The 26,514-nt window shown below is 39.8% G+C and overlaps 2 protein-coding genes across 3 annotated transcripts in view; both read right to left on the reverse strand.

Moving 5' to 3' along the window:
* LOC134822401 (uncharacterized) overlaps window positions 1-26,514 on the reverse strand; it is a 66,831-nt gene that overhangs the window by 37,302 nt on the left and 3,015 nt on the right. The gene's annotated exons all lie outside the window — the stretch shown is intronic.
* Window positions 1-26,514, reverse strand: part of LOC134822402 (GTP-binding protein 128up-like) — a 78,693-nt gene that overhangs the window by 3,772 nt on the left and 48,407 nt on the right. Inside the window, exons 2-7 of the mRNA XM_063833448.1 lie at window positions 5,393-5,511; window positions 5,094-5,211; window positions 4,648-4,745; window positions 2,639-2,712; window positions 2,269-2,373; window positions 1,867-1,988 (exon numbers count right to left, since the gene is read on the reverse strand). Coding sequence (XP_063689518.1) covers window positions 1,867-1,988; window positions 2,269-2,373; window positions 2,639-2,712; window positions 4,648-4,745; window positions 5,094-5,211; window positions 5,393-5,493 — 618 coding nt within the window. The 5' untranslated portion in view covers window positions 5,494-5,511. The remainder of the gene's footprint in view (window positions 1-1,866; window positions 1,989-2,268; window positions 2,374-2,638; window positions 2,713-4,647; window positions 4,746-5,093; window positions 5,212-5,392; window positions 5,512-26,514) is intronic.

Here is a 26,514-nt window from a genome sequence, read left to right on the forward strand (position 1 = left end):
CAGTACCAATATCTGTTGAGTTGTTGACCTTCCTGGTCTGAATCCATTCTGGTTTCTACGCAGAATTATCTCGATTTCTGGCTTCAACCGGTTTAGAACCATCTTGTTTAGAGACTTGGCAACTAGGGATGACAAGCTTATTCCCCGATAGTTCATTGGTTCGCTAAGGTCGCCCTTCTTTGGAATTGGTATGATGTTGGCAGTTGACCATTGGTCTGGTTTCTCACCTTTCAATAGAGCATTGTTACAGAAGTCTAAGACAATTTGATCAAGGTCGCATCGTTTTAAGACTTCTGGGGCTATGTTGTCGTCACCCCATGCTTTCCCTTCCTTTATGCTGGACTTTGCTTTCCTGTACTCATCCAACGTAAACGGTTCTGTTCCGATATTCAGAGGTGGGTGGACTGGATCAATATCCTCTTCCGCGTTCTCTACCGTCGGTGGTGAGCCGAGAAGAGTAGCAAAATAGTCCTTCCATTTCTGAACCCTTTCCGTTGGTGAGTTTCCCTTGATTTTGCCAGTATATGATGGAGCTTTACCTGTGATCTTGTTGATCATGGTCCAGCTTTTAGCATGTCTGCCCTGCCAACTTGCTTCCTCCAGTTCCCGGACCTGCCCCTCCAGCAGGTGCTCTTTGGCTGCTTGATAAGCATCGCCTAGCTTCTGTTTGCCCTCTTGAACAGCTATTCGGTTGTCTTCTGTAGCATCTGAGTGGTATTTTATGCTACATTCCCTCAGCTTCAGCCTGGCAATCTCAACACTTGGAGTCGCTGAGATTTTACATCTTTTCTTTTTCTCCTTTTCAGGTAGCAAAAGTCGAGAAGTTGTCCTATTCGCATCAATAAAGCATTGGTACCTTTCTGTTGCCGTCTGATCATCCTTTTCAAGTATGGAAAAGCGGTTTTTAACTTCCACTGTGTACCTCTCTTGTAGAGCGATATCAGTTTTAAGTTTAGACCAGTCCAGAACCGGAGCCCTCTTCTCCGTCTTGCTTATCCGTAGACTAAGCTTTACCCTTGCTACGACTACTCTGTGATCCGAGCCAATACTGTGGAAACTACCATATGCTTCGGAGTTCTTGACGGAGTTCCGCCATTTCTTCCGGCAAATGATGAAGTCGATTTGAGATTTACTTTGACTCATATCTGAGAGATATGTCCAGAGTTTACCTCTTCGCTTCTGAAATCTGGTGTTTGTGATTTCTAGCTGTCGCTCCAACAGCATATCCTCTAGCAGTCTACCATTTCGGTTTGCTGGACCCTTGTGGAAGGATGTCCAGTTTCCTGATGATGAGACATGCGCATTGAGGTCCCCTACAACGAATAGTAAGTTGTGGGCTGGTATCTGGTCGATGGCACCACCAAGGCTGTCGTAGTAGTTTTCTGCTTCGTCGACAGTCGCCCCCTCTGTCGGGCTATAAGTCACAATAACAGTTGTGACCGGGTTCCCTGCAAAGTTGGCTACCATCGTCCTCCTGTCATGTGAGTATACACTAATCAATGAGTTGAATACTGTCTTTTTGTCCAAGACAATACCAACCCCACCAGCAGCCGCCCCATTGCTGGTTCTCCATGCCGAAGTTGTTATGAGGTGAGAGCTTCCAAGATCTTGATACTCGATTTCAGTGCTATGTACTACCCGATGCTCCTGAATGCCCAAAATATGTACGCCACTATCCCTCATGCATACACCCAGCTCATCCCTCTTGTATTGTTCTCTTATTGTTCGACGTTCGTACATTAAGAGTTCCTACGAGAATTTCCTTCTGGCCACGTAGTAGTAGGGTACCAGCCTTTGAAAGAGTTGGAGCAGGAGATTTGGGTTCAATATAAGAGGACCACTAAATAACTTGGAATTTCACCTCACCTGTTTCACTGCATTTAAATCGAGTTCACTTTGAGGTACCACAGTGGTCAGATTAATACCACCTTTCTCCTTTCTTCTAAAGGTGATATTCGGCGGAATTTTATTTAATCGGATACCAAAACCTAGTGGGATTAAACTGATAAAAGATTTTTAACGACAAATATGTAAAATAATACGGTGCGAGCATTTTTCCCAAAAAGAGCATATCTTAGGGTGGGCGAAATAGCAAGAGAAGCTGAAATAGCAACTAAAGAGCTTTTGTTCTCGATTTAGTAAAATTTAATTTTAATCACTCCCAAAAAGTAAAAGGATGAGAAGTCTATCGATTTATAAGGTGTAAAATAAATCATGACTGAGTTTCGAGGTCAATCTTATTGGCAACTAATATATTATGTTACATACCTTCGAGCTCTTTTTGGATGATCGCCTTATCTCCCAGCGGTTTTAAAACATCCAGCACGATAAATATAAGCTTGCAAGTTCTTGCAACTGCTATTACCTGTCGACCTGAAATTAATTGAAATTGTTATTCATAATATACCCACTATTCACTACCCATGCGCGCCGCGCGGTACAACATGCAAAAATATTCAGAAAGTGAAACTCCAGTTAAGGATGGAGGGGGATTAGGACTCCTATAAAACAAAATTATACATATTGTACATATACCTACTGTTACATCCTCAATAAATCTAATAGATTTGTAGTGTTGAAATTAGTTTTAATTAGAGAGTGATAATCTGTGATATCTGTTGAAATATTGGACGCTTACCTCTTCCTTTACCATCTTTAGCTCCTTCGATGATACCTGGTAAATCTAAGAGCTGTATCTTTGCTCCCTTATATCTGTAAATTATGAGAGTCAGATCTCTTGTGTTAAAATCTTGGATATATACAAAAATCACGAAAATCACGCATATTAGCGAACAGCGACAGTACGTTACCCAAATTACCCGCACGCAGTCAACTTAATAATCTTAATATAATTCATTGGAGCATGGTCTTCCTAATTTACCGCATAAAGTGTGACTTTCTTCCACTTTCATTGTTTTTGACAAAATTAAACTTCATGGTTAATTTTAACTAATAAGAGCGGGGTCGGCGGGGCCCTTCGTTACGCCACTGGCCCTGTATATGCTATTGTCTGCACCCTGCCTAAACGTTCCGAACTATCGGACCTATGTGGCAAGCCTGCTCCATGAACAAAAAATATATATATGCTACTATCTGCTAAGTGCAAAGAGTCTGATAAGACGCAGTGGCGTAACGTTGCCTGTTGGCGCCCCCCCCCCCCCCCCCCTGCCGAAAAAAGCGCCCCCTCCCTTTTTGGTGCCCCTCCCTAAAATTGAACAAATTAGGTGATTTTAGAGAATACGCCGGTAAAATCTCTAAAAAAGTGTGTATCTAGAGCAAAACGCGCAGTTTTGCTAGTACTTTAGTTAAGTTTTCTAAATTGTCCCAAATTCAAACGACGATTAGGCGCCCCCTGCACAGCGGGGTCAGCAGGGCCTCTACGTTAAGACGACGTATTACCTTATCGGACCTTATTTGGACGGACATTACTTGAACGCTGGAGGCCCTAGCGTTCATCTTAATGTCCGTTCAAATAAAGTCCGTTCAATTAATGTCCGTCCAAGTTAAAGTCCGTTGAAATTTTTTTAATAATTTTTCCATTTCGAAATTTTTGTCCAGAATATGACAACTTTGAGAACTTTATTGTGCCGTAAGTTAACGACAGAAAGGTTCTCTTTGGTCTGCTGGAGACACAAAAAACTCTACTACTACTACTATAACTAGTATATAATGTTTTCAAGGGTCACTTGGCGGAAAAAAGTCAACGAAATTATGGCACTCAACAACATAGTTCATGAACTAGTCCCCGCCAACATGACAAACTTGTTCCAGCCTCTAGAAATTACGGTAAATCGTGTTGCCAAGGACATTGTCCGACGTTGTTATAGTTCATATTACTCGGGGGCGGTAATGAAACATTGCTAGGAAAGCTCCACGTGATGTTAAGGTTAACCTTAAGTTGTCTAAGATAAAACCACTTCACGCCGAATGGCTTGTAAAAGTTAAGACTGAAAATGAAATGCAGGACCGGAGTAGTTTGATAAAAAAAAGGTTTCCATAAAGCTAGAAATCGCTGATGCTTTAAGCATGGACTATTTCATGCACGAAAACCCATTTGATGAAGATGATATGTGATATTAGACACTGATCATGTACACATATTTTAACATTTTTACTGCTTAATGACTGCTTTTCTTACTTACTGTATAAAAAATGGATTTAAAAATCATTTGCTGAAATTAAAAAAGCGTCAAAAAAATTGAAAAAAATTCGGATTTTTGATGGTTTTGAATGCCTTCGAGCGTTCATATTTATGTCCGTTCATAATTGTGTCCGTTCATGTAATGTCCGTCCAAATAAGGTCCGATAAGGTATATCATTCATTCGGCTTCAATTCCGAAAAACTTTAGAAGCCGCGCAAAATTGAAATAACAATTTGGACTCTCAACGCGCAATAACCGTAGCGCGTTACATAAAATAACATTTGACTGTGACTGGCCCACTCTCAACAGCTACCTACACGGCGACGTTCCAGCTTTTAGGGCATTATTTTTCCACTAAAGGATTCGATCTAGAGCTTGAGCCCTCATATAGCTGCTCATCCACGGCCCATGCAGCCTAATTTGCCGCGGTAAACTTGACGAAACTTGCATTTGCGCGATATAAGTTGCGGATCTTATCCTTGGTTAAAAATCTATAAATAATTACCTGATGACCCCAGGAACGGTTGTGAGTGTTGTGAACTCGTATGCTGCTACCTCTGAATAGACTCCAGCTAAATTTGATAGCAGTGTAGATTTTCCTACCTAAATAAGTAGTATTTTAGTCGGCATGTTACGAAAGTTAATGGACTTTGTTTCATCTGGCGGAAAAACAACGATTAACTGGCAAGAACTTAGCTGTTACGCAACTTATTTATCGCCCAATTAAATGTGCAGTTTTTTAGGTGTTTTTAGGTGGATTTAAGATTTTAAGTGATTTATGTGGAAAGTATACAGATAAACATTTTATTAATCTATTTTGAGCGATAAATTTCTTTCTTCAACCCATTTCAGTTCTGAAAAGTTACTGCAGGGTAAAAAAACCAGACTATACCATGACTATACTGGGGTAAGCAAATGTTTCAAATTATTCATGCAATTTAATTGACTTACAGATGGAAAACCAACGAATCCGATTCTAGCATCTCCTGTTTTAGCGACGTCGAATCCTTCACCTGCACCACCACCCCCACTTTTAGGCGTTATCAACTCCCTCTTGAACTTCGCTAATCTGAAATATTCAACCAGGTAACAGAAATATTAAAAATTTGAACTAAATCATATTTATTTTTTATTAATAAAATAAAAAATTGGCTTAATCGGCTTAATTGAGTTGAAATCTTCATTTAGAATCTTAATTTAAAATCTTAATTGAGTTAAAATCGGCTTAATTGAGTTAATCTGAAACTAACTTGGCTTTCAACATTCCCAAATGAGCTGATGTTGCCTTGTTCTTTTGCGTCCTGGCCATTTCATCTTCTACTGCTTTTATCTTCTCAACGAGTGTCGACATTTTGAAGTCTTTTTCCTACTGTTCAGTAAAAATTGTAAAATTATGATCACGAGAACATAATTGTGATCAAAATAATATTCGTGTAAGGGGTCGTTCACATATGACATATAATTACGTAATCATTTTTTGGAACATTTTTACCCCCCCCCCCGCCCCCCCCCCCCTCCGTAATCAGTTTTATAGCTTGACACATAGCTATTGTGTCAAAATTACACTAGTGTAATCATTCGGAAACTCCCCCCCCCCCCCCCCCCTCAGCTGATTACGTAATTTGTGAACGACCTCTAATTAAAGTTTAATTTGGATTTTTTGGTAGATAACTATTTTATACATTCATTTTAAAGTTTTAGATATAATATTATTAGATCACATCATTCAAGACTCATTCTAGACTCATCATCCCAGTACACAGTAATACAGTTATAAATCAAGAGTTTAAGTTGATAAAGGTCACATTTCAAAAAAACCAAAATGTCTATTATAACAGTTATAACGTATCCAAATTATAGTATAAAATTGATTACTGCTGGAAAACTGAAAAGTGACGCAAATTCTCGTCATAAAACTATTGTGTGTTTCATACAATTTAAAATAATAATCTCATAATTTGTGAAGTAATTTCAATAACATAACACTCTAATAACACTCTAATATGTAATAGGAAGTCAGTAAAATTATACTTCTAAGTTCGTGGGTTTCATGGCAAAATGGTACTCTTTTACAAGTTTAAATTAGAGTGTTTTCATTACATAGTTATACTAACCAGCTAAAAAGAAATAAACATGTAACGTCATTACTAATGTTTAGAATAAACTGTCCATAGGCCTAGGGCAGCTAGTGTTAGTTCACAAAATAACCACGAGCTAGTCCCATCTCCGACGGACGCGTCCTGATACCGTGGCAGCAACATCTCCTCTGTATGATGAACCATTATCACCATCTTCAACACACACTGGGCCTAGGATTTAATCGATTATTCTTTTAGAAAAGTTAGTACTTAGTACTTAAGTACATATCAAACTTTGAAACAGTGTTTGTGTCGGCCATTAAATTATTTGATCAAGCTGTTTGTTTGTTTATAGAACCCGTCCCCAATCTCGTATTGGAAAATGACTAAACTCAATTCTGAGTGTGTGAATACGGGTGGTACCTGCTAATTTGATTAAGCTAATAACAAGGTCAATTCACGATCACCCCACATCTAATTTTTCGTTACGGTTAGGGTTTCAGGGACACCTAAAGAACGTGTTAAAAAAGGTCACGTGACCAAAATCAACAAATGTTTCACCGTTCTGCTGGGGTTCAGCTGATCGTTTTCCAAAATCAACAAATGTTTCACCGTTCTGCTGTGGTTCAGCTGATCGTTTTCCAAAATCAACAAATGTTTCACCGTTCTGCTGGGGTTCAGTTGATCGTTTTCCAAAATCAACAAATGTTTCACCGTTCTGCTGAGGTTCAGCTGATCGTTTTCCAAAATCAAAAAATGTTTCACCGTTCTGCTGGGGTTAAGCTGATCGTTTTCCAAAATCAACAAATGTTTCACCGTTCTGCTGGGGTTCAGCTGATCGTTTTCCAAAATCAACAAATGTTTCACCGTTCTGCTGGGGTTCAGCTGATCGTTTTCCAAAATCAACAAATGTTTCACCGTTCTGCTGGGGTTCAGCTGATCGTTTTCCAATTAATCAAAAAATGTTTCACCGTTCTGCTGGGGTTCAGCTGATCGTTTTCCAAAATCAAAAAATGTTTCACCGTTCTGCTGGGGTTCAGCTGATCGTTTTCCGAAATCAAAAAATGTTTCACCGTTCTGCTGGGGTTCAGTTGATTGTTTTCCGAAATCAACAAATGTTTCACCGTTCTGCTGGGGTTCAGCAGAAGGATGCGATTACCACACTTTGGTATAAAGTTACAAGTTACGAAACGAAATGCTGTGATTAAATCAGAAAAGTTGCACAACCTTCATAATGATATTCCAAAAAACTGCGACAAGGTTATTATTTTACCTACGTTCACAGTTTGGTTCCGTATGATATGATAGTAGAACTGGGTTTCACGGTGACACGAGACCATGTTATCTCCTTTTAGTCTATATCCCTCTTTGCATCTGAGAGATATTTTGCTACCTAAAAGTACCGGGAAGTCTAGGTGTTAGTTTCCATGTTAGGCCATTTGTCGTCCAACCCGGTACAGTTAAGCATCTCAGAGCCTGAAAATTAATTTTGTTTAGCAGAAAAGTACTCAAATTACAAATACAACCCCCTTTAAAATTAAGAACTAACTTGCTGGGAATCCATTAATACGATGAACTGTTTCCATGGATAGTGGATGTTCCTAAATAATGAACTTGGAAATGGTACTAACTTTGACAAATTGGCCTTAGAATTAGCCTGCATAGACCACAAATTTTCTGTGATAGGTTTAGCAGAAACAAACATTGATCCCTGTAATAGTCAGCTGTACCAAATTAAAGACTATACTTCATGAGTATTAGAAACGCTTCGTTTCTAATAAGACACAACAGGTAAAAAGTAAAGGAAGTGGAGTTTCTCTCTACATTCACAACTCCTTTAACTTTAGTGTGATTGAAAAGTTATCTGTTTGTACAGAGCAATTTGAGTCCCTATTCATAACAATAAGTAATGCTCCAGAACCAGTAACAGTTGGAGTTGTATACCGCTCACCAAGCAATCCACTTGCTAACTTCAATGCACAGTATAAAGAAGTTCTTACTGCACTGAAAGGACATAAAGCATACATATTAGGGGACTTCAATGTTAACATAACCAATTTATCAGGCCCAGATGAAGATATATTCGAAGAAGTTATTTATAGTCACGGGTTCACGCCCACAATATCCATTCCCACACACCAAATGCCCCACTGCTCAAAAACGTGCATTGATAACATACACACTAATGACATTCACTCATCAACTATATCTGAGCTGGAGTAATTCAGGATAGTGCTTCACATCACCAGCCCATTTTCTGCCTTCAAGTAATGAATTCTGATACTAGTTCGGAACAGAATAAATCACCTGAAAAAAACAACCATTTATTATAACTATAGTAATGCAAACCTTGATAAGCTCTGTGAAGAAATTGAAAACGACATAAATACATTTTACCACAGATTTGACTCTTTTGAATCCTTCATGGATCTGTTTCAAGAAAAGATAGATATATCTTGCAAATTGGCTTCACCAAAAACCACCAAACGAAATAATATAACAAATCCATGGATCACAAACGGCGTTATCAACTCTGTGGAGAAAAAAAGCCAGACTTTATTTTGAATGGAAAAAAAACAAAAACATTGTTAATTCCAGATGGGGATCTGGAAAGACATAATGTTTACAAGGACTACTCAAAATATCTTAAAATTGCCATAAAAACTTCCAAAACCAGGTATTATGCTGAAAAGTTTGAGAAAAATAGCCATAACTCCAAAAAAACCTGGCAAATAATCAACGAGCTTCGTGGCAAAAAGAAGAATCAGCTAAAAGATGACTTCATTATAGATGGAACTAGAGTAATTTGTAGGCGGACTATTGCAAACAAATTCAATAGTTACTTTACATCTTTAGCTAGTAATTTAAATGAGAAGGTTTTGTCCGAGAACCAACTGTCTATCCAACCAATGCAATCATTTGTTGAGTTTATGTCGAAATCAGTCAACAGTTCAATACATCTAGAAGAAACTCATCCTGAGGAGATTCTTGAAATAATTCAAGAATTCGTTAACGGAAAAGCCAGTGATATACCAATAGCAGTTATCAAGAAACCGGCTCATCTCTTATCCAACATATTAGCAAATTTGTATAATACATGTATTCAAAAAGGCACGTTCCCATCCATATTCAAAATAGGCAAAGTAACTCCTATCCATAAAAAAGATAATAAAGAAAATATTGAAAATTATAGACCTGTGTCAATATTGCCAATCTTTGGTAAAATATTTGAAAAAATAATATACAAACGGCTTTATACCTTTTTCACTGCTAATGACATTCTCAGTAATGAACAATTTGGTTTTCGAAAAGGCCACTCAACCTCACATGCACTCCACAAATCAGTTCATTCAATCACAACATCAACATCCAGTGGTAATCATGTTCTAGGAATCTTTATTGACCTAAACAAAGCTTTTGATACTCTTGACCATGGCATTCTCCTGAGGAAACTGGAAAATTATGGGGTTAGAGGTCTAGCTCTAGGACTTCTAAAAAGCTATTTATCCGATAGATCACAGTATGTTTCATTTCTCAACACTACATCAGAGACTATGAATGTAAAATATGGAGTTCCCCAAGGTTCCATACTAGGCCCTCTACTTTTCTTATTATATATGAACGACATAATAAACTGTTACAAAGGCGATGAATGCAAATTTGTGCTCTATGCTGATGACACAAATATATTTATCACTGGACCGTCCAAAGAAGCAACATACTTGAAGGCCAATAAAGTTCTTGATTTCGTATGCAAATTCATGAGAAGTAATCTCTTACATATAAATATGTCTAAATGCTGCTACATACATTTTCTACCTGCATACGAATCTGATGAAACCTGCGCCAGGGTTAGGCCGTATGCCAATGAACATGACAAATCACAAGGAATATTTATAAATGGACACAAAATTGTCAAGGTTAGCAACACCAAATTTCTTGGTGTAGTAATTGATGAAAAACTTAGCTGGGGCCCACACATAGAATATCTAAGAAAAAAAATTAGATCCACTACAGGAGCACTTAACAGGATTAAACATTCAGTTCCAGGGGAACACTACCAAAAAATATACTCTGCATTATTGGAATCACATCTTGCTTACGGAATAAGTGTTTGGGGCTCAGCTCTCAAAGACCAACCAAACGATAAGCTGTTCATAACTCAGAAACGTTGTATAAGAATCCTTTTTGGAGACCTAAATGCATACCTCGACAAACATGCCACTTGTGCACGAGCCAGACCTTATACAAAACAGAGGTTAGGAGCTGCTTTTTTCGAAAAAGAGCACACCAAGCCCATTTTTAATCGACTAAAATTGCTTACTGTTCAAAACTTGTACAAATACCACTGTATATCTGAGATATTTCGAATTATGAAATTTCGCACTCCATACTCGTTGTATTGTACTATAGACTCATCAAAACGTGATACAAGCAATGTCATAATCCTCCCAAGAAAAACCAACACTTTTCTTTATATAGCCTCCAAATTGTAAAATAGCATACATAAACGGATTCTAAATGAGAATGGGGAAATCCTCACTACTTCTGTATCTTTGGTTAAATTACGCTGTAAAAGTATCATCCTGGGATCTCAATCCATCAACAATAATAACACCTGGACTTACCACAACTTTCACATCGCCCCTCACTCAATCACAGACCAAACCATCTCATCACTCACTCACCAAATTGCCGACCCAATATCTATTGAAGTGGCGAAAATTTTCTAGACAAATGATATTTCGATATTATTGCTGCAGCAGATACAAATACCAACATTATTATATTCCCAAACGTTTGAACCTTTAAATTAACTAGGAAAGTCAATCCTCAACTTGACTTTTACTGTTTTAAACAGATATGATGATATTAACTTAATTTATTATTATTATTTTTTTTACATACTCCTTCTTAGTGTGGTGACTTGGGGTCCATAAATATAACAATACAAGCTGATAAACCAAAAAGAACAACTGGGGTAGGTAGGTAGCCCTGGTGGGTGCGTAAACTTTACGGTCTGCTCTCTCCAAGATCAGCCTGCTTCTCCATTTTACCGTGAAGCCTAATTTCTAGTTTTTATAAAATATACAATGCAAGTGCAGGTTTACTAATCTTAATCTACTTAACAACTCAATAGCCCAAGTCACCATACCCGTAGTATATTCCATGGTAATAGAAGAGCTTTAAAGTTTTTCAAATTGTTGCTATAATTGATTTAAATAAAAATTTGTTGTTTTCTTGAAAAATTTGTTGTTTTCTTGAACTCAGCCTATAAGATGCACTCAAAGGAAGCGAAAAACAAAAATCAAAACAAATTACCTGCAACAACACTGTTGAACTACACAATATTGTCTGTCTAACTGTATGTAGTTGTAGTATCAATGATAATTGCTCATTAATTGTAACGGTGTGTACCCATTACTGTCAACTATTGATCCAATTTTACCTGCTGAAGAAGCTACTTCACTGTATAACTCTGTCCTTACTCAACTCATGGATAAGCACTGTCCTGTTATAAAGAAGAAATTTCGGAAGAAACCCATGCCGTGGCTTGACTTAGACCTTAGTTTGCTACGTCAAAAGAGGAGAGCAGCCGAACGTGCATGGCGCAAAGGAAAGGGTACCAGGAAAGACTACATAGATCTCAGAGATAGATTTGTTAGTTTAGAGTTTGTGAAGAGATGTTCTTATAACAAAGAGTCGCTTCGAGCATCAGCAGGAGACTCAAAGGCCCTTTACAAGAAGCTTAACAGACTTCTTGGTAACGAGACACAGGATCTCCCCAAACATCAAGACCCTGGAAAACTGTCAGAGGATTTCAAAGACTTCTTTGCTGAGAAAGTTAACAAAATACGGAAAGACATTGAATTGGATGCATCCAAAAATATCCCGGAGGAAACACTTGCTCCTTCAGGTGAACCTGATTATGTTTCAACTCTTGACACGTTTTCCCCTATCAGTGCTGATCCTGAAGACCTCAGAAAATTGGTTAAAATGATGAGTAACAAGTTCTGCTGTCTGGATCCCATTCCTTCATTCCTACTGAAGAGCTGTGTGGATGAGCTAACACCTGTACTCCTGCACATCCTAAACACGTCTACTAAGACAGGATCATTTCCTTCTCAAATGAAGAAAGCGGTTAAATTAAGCCAACCCTTAAGAAAGAGAACGCTGATGTTGACAGTTTAAGTAACTATAGACCAGTATCGAACCTGTGAGACCCTTCTTGTCAGGATGACTGACGACATAAACAAGGAGATTCAAGCAGGTAACATCGTGGCTGTGGTACTCCTGGATCTCAGTGCAGCTTTCGACACTATTGATCACGAAATCCTCCTTGAGAAACTTTTCAAGCATTATGGTGTAACTGGGAAAGCCCTTCAATGGATGAGATCATACCTTGAGAGCAGATATTTCTGTGTAAAGATTGGCGATACTATCTCGTCTCTTCTTGAACTCCTCTTTGGAGTCCCTCAGGGATCCCTACTAGGGCCCATCTTGTTTATACTCTACATTAAAGACCTTCAGAATATTGCTGCCAAATTTGGACTAGACATCCAGCTATATGCGGATGACTCTCAGTTATACATATCTTTTCATCCAAGCTTCCCAAGCGAACTTGCAGATGTCAAAGATCGGATAAATAGATGTCTCTCGGAAATCAAGCATTGGATGGTTGGAAACTTTATGAAACTCAATGAGTCGAAGACAGAACTACTTGTCCTAGGCAAATCAAAAGTTCTTAAAGACTGCAAAATGGAGGTGACGATTCAGTTCGGAAACACAACTATCACTCCAACTGAATGTAAAGGTGACAGCTGGAAGAGTCTTGGGGTAAAGTTTGATAAGTCTCTTACCATGGAAAGACAAATTAATAGTGTCAAACAGAAATGCAGCTGGACAATGATGAATCTAAGGACGATTGGGCGCTATCTGGATGAAGGAGTGAAACTCATGATGGTAACACAGCTTGTAATATCAAAGCTCGACTACTGTAATTCTCTTTACATGAACCTACCAAAGACACGACTAAACAAGCTAAGATCAACCCTCAATGGTGCCATACGGTTCATCTACAATATCAAAGACCGATCAGAAGACCTACTTCCCTACTACAAGAGAGCACATATCCTTCCTCTTGACCAAAGGATTTTCTTTAAAGTCTGCCTGTTAACTTATAAAGCTGTGCATGGGATTGCACCGGCCTACATACAGAATCTTGTAGTGATTGAAAACCCATTGACAATAGCTAGTACAAGATCAAAAGTAGAAGGAGATTGTTACAGACTAAAGACTCCTAAAACTACTAATAGTAAGATTGATCAACGTCGATTCACCAACTACGTATACGCACCAACTGCTTGGAACTCACTTCCCTGGGAGATACGATCACTACGCAACGTAGACAGTTTCAAAGGTACCCTTAAACATTATTTATATGACCGTATGTGATTAGTGCTGTTTTTTCTTTGTTCTTATGATTTGTTGTAGGGTTTATCTTTATTTCTTAGTGCAATGTGTATTAACATATTAATAATCCTTCTTTTGATTCCTATAAGTATATTATGTTACTTTTGAAGAGTTTTCTGGTGGTTTATTGTTAATCGTAGTGTGGTATATATCAATAAATCTTCCTATGATTACTATATGATATATTTAAAGTTTTAATTTTTCCTAAATAGATTTGTTTTTGAGATGATTTAGTTGTTTGTTGCTGGATATTTTCACCTCACCCTTTAGAACCGCTCTGACATGGTTAGTATCTGGCACTTGTGTCAGTTGCTAACCATATGGGCGGTATACAAGCACATTATTTCATTTCATTTCATTTCATTTCATTTCATTTCATTTCATTTCATTTCATTTCATTTCATTATACAGTGGTGTATCATCCACCACTTGGACGTAGAGTCCTGGTTATTGAGCACAAATCCGTGCAGCCAAAGGACATGTTCAAACCTGGTTGGTGGTTTTGTTTCACTGCCAAAATGGGCGATTTTCTCATTTTTACAATAACTCCATTAATAATTACTCGATGGTCTTGAAACTTTCAGAGATGATTATAATTGTGATAACAAATAGTCTCAGGTCATCGGCTATGCATAATATTGTAAAACTAGTGTAACCCGGCCTTCGGCCGAGATTTCACTGCTGCCGCGCAGTTAAAAAGGGTAGGAGCATTTAGGTACCCATTGAGTCAAAACCCGCATTAGGTGAGCAATTCTATTCGGAGTGCCCTCACGTATCCAATGGTATCTTAAAAAATAGGAATAGTATCTTAAACAATAATCAATAGAAATTAACCCTTAACACCACACCCGCCTATCATATTTGTGAACACGCATAACATTGTCGTATGAAAGTATGAACTCTCTCTGCAGTCCAAACAGACCGCAAACAGTGCCCCCTCCCCTAATAAGATTATAGTATAGACAGCGAACCTTACCCGCCAACTCAATTACACTAATTATGCAGCTACATTATATGCGAGCCCCGTAACTCTTACCGTTCTGCTCAAGCCATTTTATGTAACATTTGTGGTACAAAACCATCAATTAAACCACTTACCAACGACCGATTTAAAAAACCTTTATCATTTAACTTCGTCAGAGTTTTGTCGGCACTTTACCGGAAAAATCAGTCCCGCAACTCTTACCGTTTTCTTGATTAAACCGCTCGGAAATTACAAACAGACAGACAGACAGACAGAAAACACACATTCTGGGATTATTAGTTAGATGGCCCAGTTATGTTGAAAAATGTAACATTTGGTTACACTTTTCAATGGCTCAGCCAATTATTAAATTTTAAAGATTCTTGCTTCACAAAAATGTACTTTAGGTATTTGCTTAGCTGTGGAATGAAAAAAGGCCCACTTTTGATTACATAAAAAGGCCCAAAATGGACATTTTGTAACATCTTGTTTTCATGGATCTATCTTTATAGTTTGTTACAACCACAGCTAGTGTAGGATATGTATTTAACTCTCAAACCAGGTTATAAGTGCAGCAATTCTTGTATAAAGGCATTACCACAATCTTGGTATATGGTTCATAATCAATAAAAGGCCCATTTCTTTGAATAACGTAACATGGTTACAAATGAGTATGTTATACAGAGTTGTTTGATCTAGTTTTGGTTTTAAGTTGGTTGATGCATTAAAATAAAGACATGAAACAACTTAACAAATTTAAAAAATGATAATTGGGACCAAATTATTGAATTTTGTAACAATTTAAATGTAATGTAATTTAAATTGACAATCCGCGACAGAACGCGGTAAATTTAATCAAATGAATATAGCTAATTAGATTAAAGGTTGGATATTTAAAAACTTTTAATTTATATATCAAATTGTATAGAAAATAGAAATTGGGCCCTATATATTGAAATTTGTAACAATAAAATGCCAGGTCACGAGTTTATCCACTGAAATGGCAGAGTTCCATGTCCATCTATGGAGTTACAAAATTCAATGTTTTGGGCCCAAGTACAAAATATGGTCAATAATAACGGCCAGGTAGCGCAGTTGGTTAGAACGCCTGTCTTACAATCGTTAGGTTGCGAGTTCGAAACCCACTGACTGCCTGGTCGTGGGGTGAGCGTCGTCGACGTTCAGCTAAGGATCATGAGTGGTCTATGCAGCCCCCCGGTCTACTCAGCCGAATACTCGAGAAATCGGGTGTGAGGGTTAAATGAGGAGCTGCACATTGCAGCAAAGTCTCGGACGAAGAAAGTATGGTACACACTACCTTAACCGTCACTGGCCAAAAAGATCCTTCGGCTTCCTGTAATTGGCTGGTTGCACTTGTGTAACATTGTGGCTGTTGGAATACACCGAAGTAAAATAAGTGTCTAGATAAAAAAAAAATATGGTTGATGGAACCCTTATAATGACCTAGGCAAACTGGTCTGAACTTCAAAAACTATAATATAGCTTGCCTAACACCCCTCACACTAGGATACATTCTATATACTATACTCTATAGGGGGGGGGGGGTGTCATGTCCGTCTATGTCCGCCTATGTCCTGTCCTTTTTGGATTCTATGAGACAACGGACGTGTTTTTTGGGACATTGGCGGACACGGACGGACATTGGCGGACTCGGACGGACATTGGCGGACTCGGACGGACATTGGCGGACCCGGACGGACATTGGTGGACTTGGATGGACATTGGTGGACATTAGCGGACATTAGCGGACAAACATTTTGAGGACTGAAGAGTACTGAAGAGTACTGAAGAGTACTGAGGAGGATGGCTGAGAAGGATGGCTGAGGAGGATGGCTGAGGAGGATGACTGAGGAGGATGACTGAGGAGGATAACTGAGAGGGAGGAGAAGGATCAGGAAGACCCAGGAGGAAGAGGACCCAGAAGGAGGACCTAGGAGGAGGAGGAGGAGAACTGAGGAGGATGACTGAGGAGGAGGAGGACTCAGGAGGTAGACTGAGGAGGACTGAGAAGGAGGAGGACTGAGGAGGATGGCTGAGGAGGATGGCTGAGGAGGATGACTGAGAGGGAGGTGGAGGAGGAAGAGGAGGAAGAGGACTGAGGAGGAGGAGGAGAAGGACTGAGGAGGAGAAGGAGGGCCCAGGAGGAGGAGGACCCAGGAGGAGGACCCAGGAAAAGGCCCCAGGAGGAGGAGGCGGACTGGGGAGGAGGAGAACTGTTGAGGACTGATGAGGAGGACTGAGGACGAGGAGGAGAAGTAGGAGGAGGACTGAGGAGGGGAGGAGGAAGAGGACTGGGGAGGATCAGGAAGACCCAGGAGGACCCATGAGGAGGAGGAGGAGGATGACCCAGGAGGAGGAGGAGGACTGAGGAGGACTGAGGAGGAGGACTGACGATGACTGAGAAGGAGGAGGACTGAGGAGTACTGAGGAGGATGGATGAGGAGGATGGCTGGGGAGGATGGCTGAGGAGGATGACTGAGGAGGATGACTGAGAGGGAGGAGGAGGAGGCTAGGACTCAGGAGGAGGACTCAGAAGGAAGAGGAGGAGGACTCAGGAGGAGGACTTAGGAGAAATGAGAAGGAGGACTGAGGAGAACTGAGGAGGAGGAGGAGGAGGAGGACTGAATAGGAGGAGGAGAAGGAGGGGGACTGGGAGAGGACTGGGGAGGAGGAGGACTGATGAGAAGGATGAGGAGGAGGACCCAGTAGGAGGAGGACTATGGACCGAGGAGAAAGAGGAGGAGGATGGAGAGGAGGAGGAGGACCCAGGAGGAGGAGGACTGAGGAGGACTGAGGAGGATGGCTGAGGAGGATGACTGAGAGGGAAGAGGAGGAGGAGGAGGAGGACTCAGGAGGAGGAGGAGGACTGAGGAGGACTGATAAGGAGGAGGAGGAGGAGGAGGACTGAATAGGAGGAGGAGGAGGGGGACTGGGGGAGGACTGAGGAGGGGATGGAGGACTGAGGAGAAGGATGAGGAGGAGGACTGAGGAGGACTGAGTATTGAGGAGGAAGAGGAGGAGGAGGACCCAGGAGGAGGACCCAAGAGGAGGACTCAGGAGGAGGAGGAGGACTGGGGAGGACTGAGGAGAAGGACTGTTGAGGACTGATGAGGAGGACTGAGGACGAGGAGGAGGAGTAGCTTACAAGGTCTTACAAGGTCTTACAAGGTCTTACAAGGTCTTACAAGGTCTTACAACATCTTACAAGGTCTTACAAGGAGGAAGAGGACTCAGGAGGAGGACTGAGGAGGACTGAGAAAGAGGAGGACTGAGGAGGATGGCTGAGGAGGATGGCTGAGGAGGATGACTGAGAGGGAGGAGGAGGAGGAAGAGGAGGAAGAGGACTGAGGAGGAGGAGGAGAAGGACTGAGGAGGAGAAGGAGGACCCAGGAGGAGGAGGACCCAGGAGGAGGAGGACCCAGGAGGAGGACCCAGGAAAAGGCCCCAGGAGGAGGAGGCGGACTGGGGAGGAGGAGAACTGTTGAGGACTGATGAGGAGGACTGAGGACGAGGAGGAGAAGTAGGAGGAGGACTGAGGAGGGGAGGAGGAAGAGGACTGGGGAGGATCAGGAAGACCCAGGAGGACCCAGGAGGAGGAGGAGGAGGATGACCCAGGAGGAGGAGGAGGACTGAGGAGGACTGAGGAGGAGGACTGACGATGACTGAGAAGGAGGAGGACTGAGCAGTACTGAGGAGGATGGCTGAGGAGGATGGCTGGGGAGGATGGCTGAGGAGGATGACTGAGGAGGATGACTGAGAGGGAGGAGGAGGAGGACTCAGAAGGAAGAGGAGGAGGACTCAGGAGGAGGACTTAGGAGAAATGAGAAGGAGGACTGAGGAGAACTGAGGAGGAGGAGGAGGAGGAGGAGGACTGAATAGGAGGAGGAGAAGGAGGGGGACTGGGAGAGGACTGGGGAAGAGGAGGACTGAGGAGGACTGAGGAGGATGGCTGAGGAGGATGACTGAGAGGGAAGAGGAGGAGGAGGAGGAGGACTTAGGAGGAGGAGGAGGACTGAGGAGGACTGATAAGGAGGAGGAGGCTAGGAGGAGGAGGACTGAATAGGAGGAGGAGGAGGGGGACTGGGGGAGGACTGAGGAGGAGGATGGAGGACTGAGGAGAAGGATGAGGAGGAGGACTGAGGAGGACTGAGTATTGAGGAGGAAGAGGAGGAGGATGAAGAGGAGGAGGAGGACCCATGAGGAGGACCCAGGAGGAGGACTCAGGAGGAGGAGGAGGACTGGGGAGGACTGAGGAGAAGGACTGTTGAGGACTGATGAGGAGGACTGAGGACGAGGAGGAGGAGTAGGAGGAGGACTGAGGAGGGGAGGAGGAAAAGGACTGAGGAAGATCAGGAAGACCCAGGGGGAGGAGGAGGAAGAGTAGGAGGAGGAAGCATCTAAATGTTATTTTCATTTTTGTCCGTTTTTGTCCATTTTTGTCCGTTTTTGTCCGCTTTATTTTTTGTCCGTTTTGAAAATATAGGGTTCCGAACGGACAAAAAACATGATCCCCCCTATAACAGCAAAAATTGAACATTTTATTTAGCAATTTAGGTGTCCATTAATGTCCGCCTATGTCCGCCTATGTCCGCCTATGTCCGCCTATGTCCGTCTATGTCCGCCTATGTCCGCCTATGTCCGTCTATGTCCGCCTATGTCCGCCTATGTCCGCCTATGTCCTGTCCTTTTTGGATTCTATGAGACAAGCGGACATAGACGGACGTGACACCCCCCCCCTCTATACATTTACTTTCTAATGTTACATAATTCAAGTTCCGCAGCCATTTTATCAAATTATACGAATAAGGATTGCTTTACAATTCTGTATGAGAGTCTAAAAACCATGTTACCAATACAAGAATATATTGAACATTCCAGATATGACCTTGGCAGTGAAAACATAAATATGTTACAAAATTCAATGTTTTGGGCCCAAGTACAAAATTTGGTCAAGAATATGGTTGATGGAATCCTTTGTGACCTGGAAAAACTGGTCTGAACTTGAAAAACTATCAAGAAGCTTCTCTAAAAACCCATTGAAAAAGTGTAACATAGAAATGTGTTACAAAATTCAATATCCAGGGCCCCCAACTAAACTGCTATATCTCAGGACCTGAATATGTTACAAAAATTCTGATTCAAGGGTGCCCTCAGTCAAAGGGTCTAGTTTTTGTCAGTAGTTTCAGTTTTTCTTAAAATGTTACAGATTTCAATCTGGGGGCCAGAAGTAATGAGTGGGAAAAATGAAACAAAACCACCAACCAGGTTTGAACACGTCCCAAAACTGAAAGAATTTGGAAATAATAAGATGCAGTGGAGTGTAAAATGCAAATGTTGATAGGATAATCGATGAAACACTTTAGAGCTTGGCCCTTGATAAGAGGGTTTTATTAAGGAAGAAAAGTTAACAGGAAAAGGTCAGCCTTAATGATTATTTGTTTTAATATTTAAATTGTAACAAAACGTTTTTGAATGTTAAAAGAAGTTCCTTAATAATGAAATCAGCCTATAAGATGCACTTAAAGGAAGCGAAAAAACAAATATTAAACAAATTACCTGCAACAACACTGTTGAACTACACAATATTGTCTAGTCTAACTGTATGTAGTTGTAGTATCAATGATAATTGCTCATTAATTGTAACGGTGTGTACCATTACATCAGTACAGTGGTGTATCATCCACCACTTGGACGTAGAGTCTTAAAACATCTCGTGACCATTATCTGTGCCATTATCTGTGCACATCTATAACTATTTATGTAAGTGTAGTATCAATGATAATCATTGATCAGTGAACTGGGGAATTCCCCATTGTCTCATTTCTAGTAGCAGCATAAATTGCAATCCAAAAAGTTGAAAGATTCAACACTGCTGAACTATACAGTGCTGCTTATCTATATGTAGGTGTAGATCAGTGAAAATTGTTCATTTACCGTTCTGCTGGGGTTCAGCTGATCGTTTTCCAAAATCAACAAATGTTTCACCGTTCTGCTGTGGTTCAGCTGATCGTTTTCCAAAATCAACAAATGTTTCACCGTTCTGCTGGGGTTCAGCTTGATCGTTTTCCAAAATCAACAAATGTTTCACCGTTCTGCTGGGGTTCAGCTGATCGTTTTCCCGTTCTGCGGGGGTTCAGCTGATCGTTTTCCCAAAATCAACAAATGTTTCACCATTCTGCTGGGTTCAGCTGATCGTTTTCCAAAATCAACAAATGTTTTCACCGTTCTGCTGTGGTTCAGTTGATCGTTTTCCAAAATCAACAAATGTATCATCCACCACTTGGACGTAGAGTCCTGGTTATTGAGCACAAATCCGTACAGCCAAAACTGAAATAATTTGGAAATAATAAGATCAGTGGAGTATAAATGTTAATAGGATAATCGATGAAACACTTTAGAGCTTGGCCTTTGATAAGAACTAACCATGGATACGGGTTTTCATTACGGAAGAAAGGTTAACAGGAAAAGGTCAGCCTTAATGATTATTTGTTTTAATATTTAAATTGTAACAACAGTCAAAACGTTTTTGAATGTTAAAAGAAGTCATAAATAATGAACTCAGCCTATAAGATGCACTTAAAGGGAGCCCAAAACAAATATTAAAACAAATTACCTGCAACAACACTGTTGAACTACACAATATTGTCTGTCTAACTGTATGTAGTTGTAGTATCAATGATAATTGCTCATTAATTGTAACGGTGTGTACCCATTACATCATACAGTGGTGTATCATCCACCACTTGGACGTAGAGTCTTAACACATCTCGTGACCATTATCTGTGCCATTATCTGTGCACTCAATAACTATTTATGTAAGTGTAGTATCAATGATAATCATTGATCAGTGAACTGGGGAATTCCATTGTCTCATTTCTAGTAGCAGCATAAATTGCAATCCAAAAGTTGAAAGATTCAACACTGCTGAACTATACAGTGCTGCTTATCTATATGTAGGTGTAGTATCAGTGAAAATTGTTCATTTACCGTTCTGCTGGGGTTCAGCTGATCGTTTTCCAAAATCAACAAAATGTTTCACCGTTCTGCTGTGGTTCAGCTGATCGTTTCCAAAATCAACAAATGTTTCACCGTTCTGCTGGGGTTCAGCTGATCGTTTTCCAAAATCAACAAATGTTTCACCGTTCTGCTGGGGTTCAGCTGATCGTTTTCCCGTTCTGCTGGGGTTCAGCTGATCGTTTTCCAAAATCAACAAATGTTTCACCATTCTGCTGGGGTTCAGCTGATCGTTTTCCAAAATCAACAAATGTTTCACCGTTCTGCTGTGGTTCAGTTGATCGTTTTCCAAAATCAACAAATGTATCATCCACCACTTGGACGTAGAGTCCTGGTTATTGAGCACAATTCCGTACAGCCAAATCTGAAATAATTTGGAAATAATAAGGATCAGTGAGTATAAAATGTTAATAGGATAATCGATGAAACACTTTAGAGCTTGGCCTTTGATAAGAACTAACCATGGATACGGGTTTCATTACGGAAGAAAGGTTAACAGGAAAAGGTCAGCCTTAATGATTATTTGTTTTAATATTTAAATTGTAACAACAGTCAAAACGTTTTTGAATGTTTAAAAGAAGTTCATAAATAATGAACTCAGCCTATAAGATGCACTTAAAGGGAGCCCAAAACAATATTAAAACAAATTACCTGCAACAACACTGTTGAACTACACAATATTGTCTGTCTAACTGTATGTATTGTAGTATCAATGATAATTGCTCATTAATTGTAACGGTGTGTACCCATTACATCATACAGTGGTGTATCATCCACCACTTGGACGTAGAGTCGTAACACATCTCGTGACCATTATCTGTGCCATTATCTGTGCACTCAATAACTATTTATGTAAGTGTAGAATCAATGATAATCATTGATCAGTGAACTGGGGAATTCCATTGTCTCATTTCTAGTAGCAGCATAAATTGCAATCCAAAAAGTTGAAAGATTCAGCACTGCTGAACTATACAGTGCTGCTTATCTATATGTAGGTGTAGTATCAGTGAAAATTGTTCATTAAAGATGATGGTGTTCACATAACCATATACAGTGGTGTAAAGTAAAGTAAAGTAAAGTAAAATTTATGACATCACATCATCACACATGTCTACAAACTATCATCGCACTGTGTGAAAAAATATATAATAAATATTTCCCCACCAACATTAATTAATTATCAAATACAATATTAAAAACAATTTCATCAAAAAACATTATCCTATTTTAAAAACTTCCCAGTGGAATAAAGATTTATAAAACGCTTCTTTGCCACATAAGGATGGAACCAAAGATAATTGTTATGTTTCTCTTTATTACTGACATAACTGGCTCCCTCAATTCTTACTAAAACTTCATTAGAAACATTCCAAAAAAAGCAATCATTTGTAATACTTTTAGAAATCATATCTATCTTATATCCTTCTAATTTAATTTTAAAACCTAAAACTGTCACAGAGTTCTTGACGTCCGGAGGGAGTTTGTTCCAATATGGAATAACTCGCTCCGGGAGAAAAGACTTCTGGATATTCTTGACCTTTGTCACACTTTTACTACATCTATTGATGAAACCAGATTAAGACCTGATCTGCTTGGTCTGAACAAGTCTGAACCATAATCAGTCATACCATTAATAATCTTAAAGCTTCAATAAGGTCCCCACGTATTCGCCGCTCTGCCAGCGTTGTCAAATTGAGGATTTCCAGTCTACGGCTGTAAGGAAGAGTACCCACCTCATCAATCAGACGGTAAACCGCCTCTGGACGCTCTCCAGCTCCAAAAACAGTCCCCCAACTTCCATGAGCCGCAGGTGGATTCCACAATTGGACACAATACTCAAGATGAGGTCTTATTATAGCTTTATATATAGCAATCATAACAACCTTTTCTCTAATAACTAGATTCCTTACAATCCAACAAATCATACGATTTGCCTTAGCGATACATGCTTTGATCTGTTCGTTCCAAAGCAGGGAGCTATGGGTAATAACCCCCAAATCTTTTTCCTGTGCAGATACTTCAAGTTCTATACCATTTACCTTATAATTTAAATAGGATTGTTTGTTAAAATTAATGTGCACTACTTTGCACTTGGCAGGATTAAATTGTAAAAGCCAAATACTTTCCCAAACTTCTAATTCTTCGATATCTTCAGCAACACTACCGTGGTTAGCTGCATTACCAATTAATTTAAGATCATCAGCAAATAACTTTATCTTATTTTTTACAAGGTCAGGCAATCATTAATATACAGAATGAATAGGAGAGGGCCTAGAACTGACCCCTGAGGAACACCAGATAAAACATGTTTAACCTCGGACCATTGTCCTTCTACAGAAACCCTCATAGTCCTGTCTGTCAGAAAATCTTTAATAACATCTAAAACCTTTCCTTTGACACCAAAGCCTTCCAATTTAGACAGAAGTCTAAAGTGGGGGACTGTGTCGAATGCCTTACTAAAATCAAAGTATAGAAGATCAACCGGGGCACCTTCATCTAAAATGTCAAGAATGTCATCAAATGTCTCTAAAAGATTAGATAAACACGATTTACCCTTAACAAATCCATGCTGATGCTTCGAAATTCGATGTTCTAGAAAATTTAATACATGTGCTCTCACCAACTTTTCATACACTTTGCACAAAATACACGTTAATGAAACTGGTCTATAATTTAAGGGGTCCGATTTAATACCCTTTTTAAACAATGCTACAACAGATGCAGATTTCCACACTGCAGGTAAAGATCCTGTATCTGAACACTTTTGAAATAATTTAGTTAATGCTTCAACAAAATTGTTGTCATAAGCTAGCGATTTCAACAACTTCGGATGAACACCATCCGGACCAGAACTCTTAAAAATGTTAAGCTTTAAAAGTTGCTTTTTTATATCAGAACTGCTGACTTCCATATCATCAATACTCTCATTGTCAGGTCTTAAATTCTCAGTTTTAGGGAGAGGGCCAGGTGGTTCACGCACAAAAACAGAGCTAAAGGCACTTGCGAGTACCTCAGCTGACTCAGTTGAACTATCTGTGCGCGTACCATCTCCTCTATCTAAAGAAACCACACTTGATTTAATTTGACGTTTATTTCGTAAATAAGAGTAAAAAGACTTACAATTCTGCTTTAGATTAGATGTAATTTTCTTTTCATAATTAACTTTAGCTTTAATTTCTGCTACTTCATAAGTATGTTGTTTGCTACTTGCATAACTAAAATTAACATCAGATGGATTAATATCAAACTCAGCCCATGCTTTATCTTTATTCTTCCTCATTCGTTTAAGTGCAGATGTACTCCATGGCAACTTGACAGGTCTGTTGTCAAGATAAACCGAAGCAGTCGGAACAGCTGCAGCAACAGTCTCCAGTTTACCATGTAATTCAGCCCACATATCTTGAACATCATTGGTAGAACTATAATCCCAGTCGATATTTTTCAAACTAAAATTTAATAACTCTTCAGAGGAAATCTTACCCCATATAGGTTTGATAATCTTCTCTTTTAAACATTTGCTAGTATCCGGCGAAACAACTAGTTCGACAAGTATCCCAACATGATCACTCTTACCAAGCGGAGAAACGATCTTACAACCGTTGACAAGAGCATCATTTGTATACAGGACCTGATCAAGAAGACTCTCCTGGAGAGTATCCTTCACAAGCCGTCTTCTAGTTGTCTCGTTGGTGAAATACCAAGTTAAACCACTGTCATTGAAAACATCCATGAATTTCTGTTGAGTAACTAAAAACTGGTTCTTGCTAACAATATTACTATTTATGCTACCAGTTTCCCATAAAACATTTGGTAAATTAAAATCTCCTAAAAGGAGTGTTTCAAAATCATTCCTTTCACTACAGATGCTCTTGATACAAGATATTAACGCATTATTCTGTTCTAAATTCAATGAAGTGGATCTGTAAATACAACAAATACTAATCAGTCCACCTGATGTGTTGATATTAACAGCTAAAGAATCCGGTGCCTTTAAAAAAGAGTTCACTAGTGAAGCATTACAACAGTTTTTAACATAAATTATAGAGCCTCCTCCACCACTTATACTGCCAGTGGAATTGTCAATTCTAAAATCTCTATCTTTTCTAAACATACTAAATCCTTCAATATAAATTTCGGCATCTAATATATCACTACTAAAATGAGTTTCTGTTACACAAATTACCTCAATAGATTTATACATTGATAAAATACATTTTAGTTCATCAATTTTATTAAATAGGCCGTTAGCATTGGTATAAAAAATATTTAACGGCTGGGCACTGCGGCCTCCGCTTTGTCCTCTGTCTTCGTTGGCTCTCTTTTCTTTGCTTCCTCCTTCGTCTTCTCTGTCTCTCTTTTCTTCGCTTCCTCCTGCCTCTTCTTCCTCTCCTTTCTGGCTAAAAAACGAATATCTCTGTCTGCCTTGCAGAGGTCCAAGTTGATCCAATAAGTTGACTCTTTCCAGCCCTTACCATGGTCAGCGTAGAAATTTACTGACTCTTCATCTCGTGTCTGGATGATGAGCGGGCGACGGTGATCTGGCTTGTCAGCATCAAGCTTGCCAGAGCGATGGCAACTTATCATGTCGTCCTTCTTAATCTTTAGGGTCTCCCTGCAGAACTTGGAGTCGTCCTCCTGGCGTTGCTTAGAGGTAGTCTTTTTGCTCTCTGGAACTTTGAGCACACACAGATTGAGTTTTCGTTTGTTTCGCTCAAATGTATCAGTGTGCATCTTCATTTGCACTTCCGAAATAACAGTTTCAGAAGCTTGTTCACGACTCATGTCATCGAGAACCTTCTTCTGGGTTTGTGCTGTTACCTCA

This window comes from Bolinopsis microptera, chromosome 10 (genome assembly GCF_026151205.1).
Source record: "Bolinopsis microptera isolate Bmic1 chromosome 10, MBARI_Bmic_1.0, whole genome shotgun sequence".
Classification (NCBI taxonomy): Eukaryota; Metazoa; Ctenophora; class Tentaculata; order Lobata; family Bolinopsidae; genus Bolinopsis; species Bolinopsis microptera.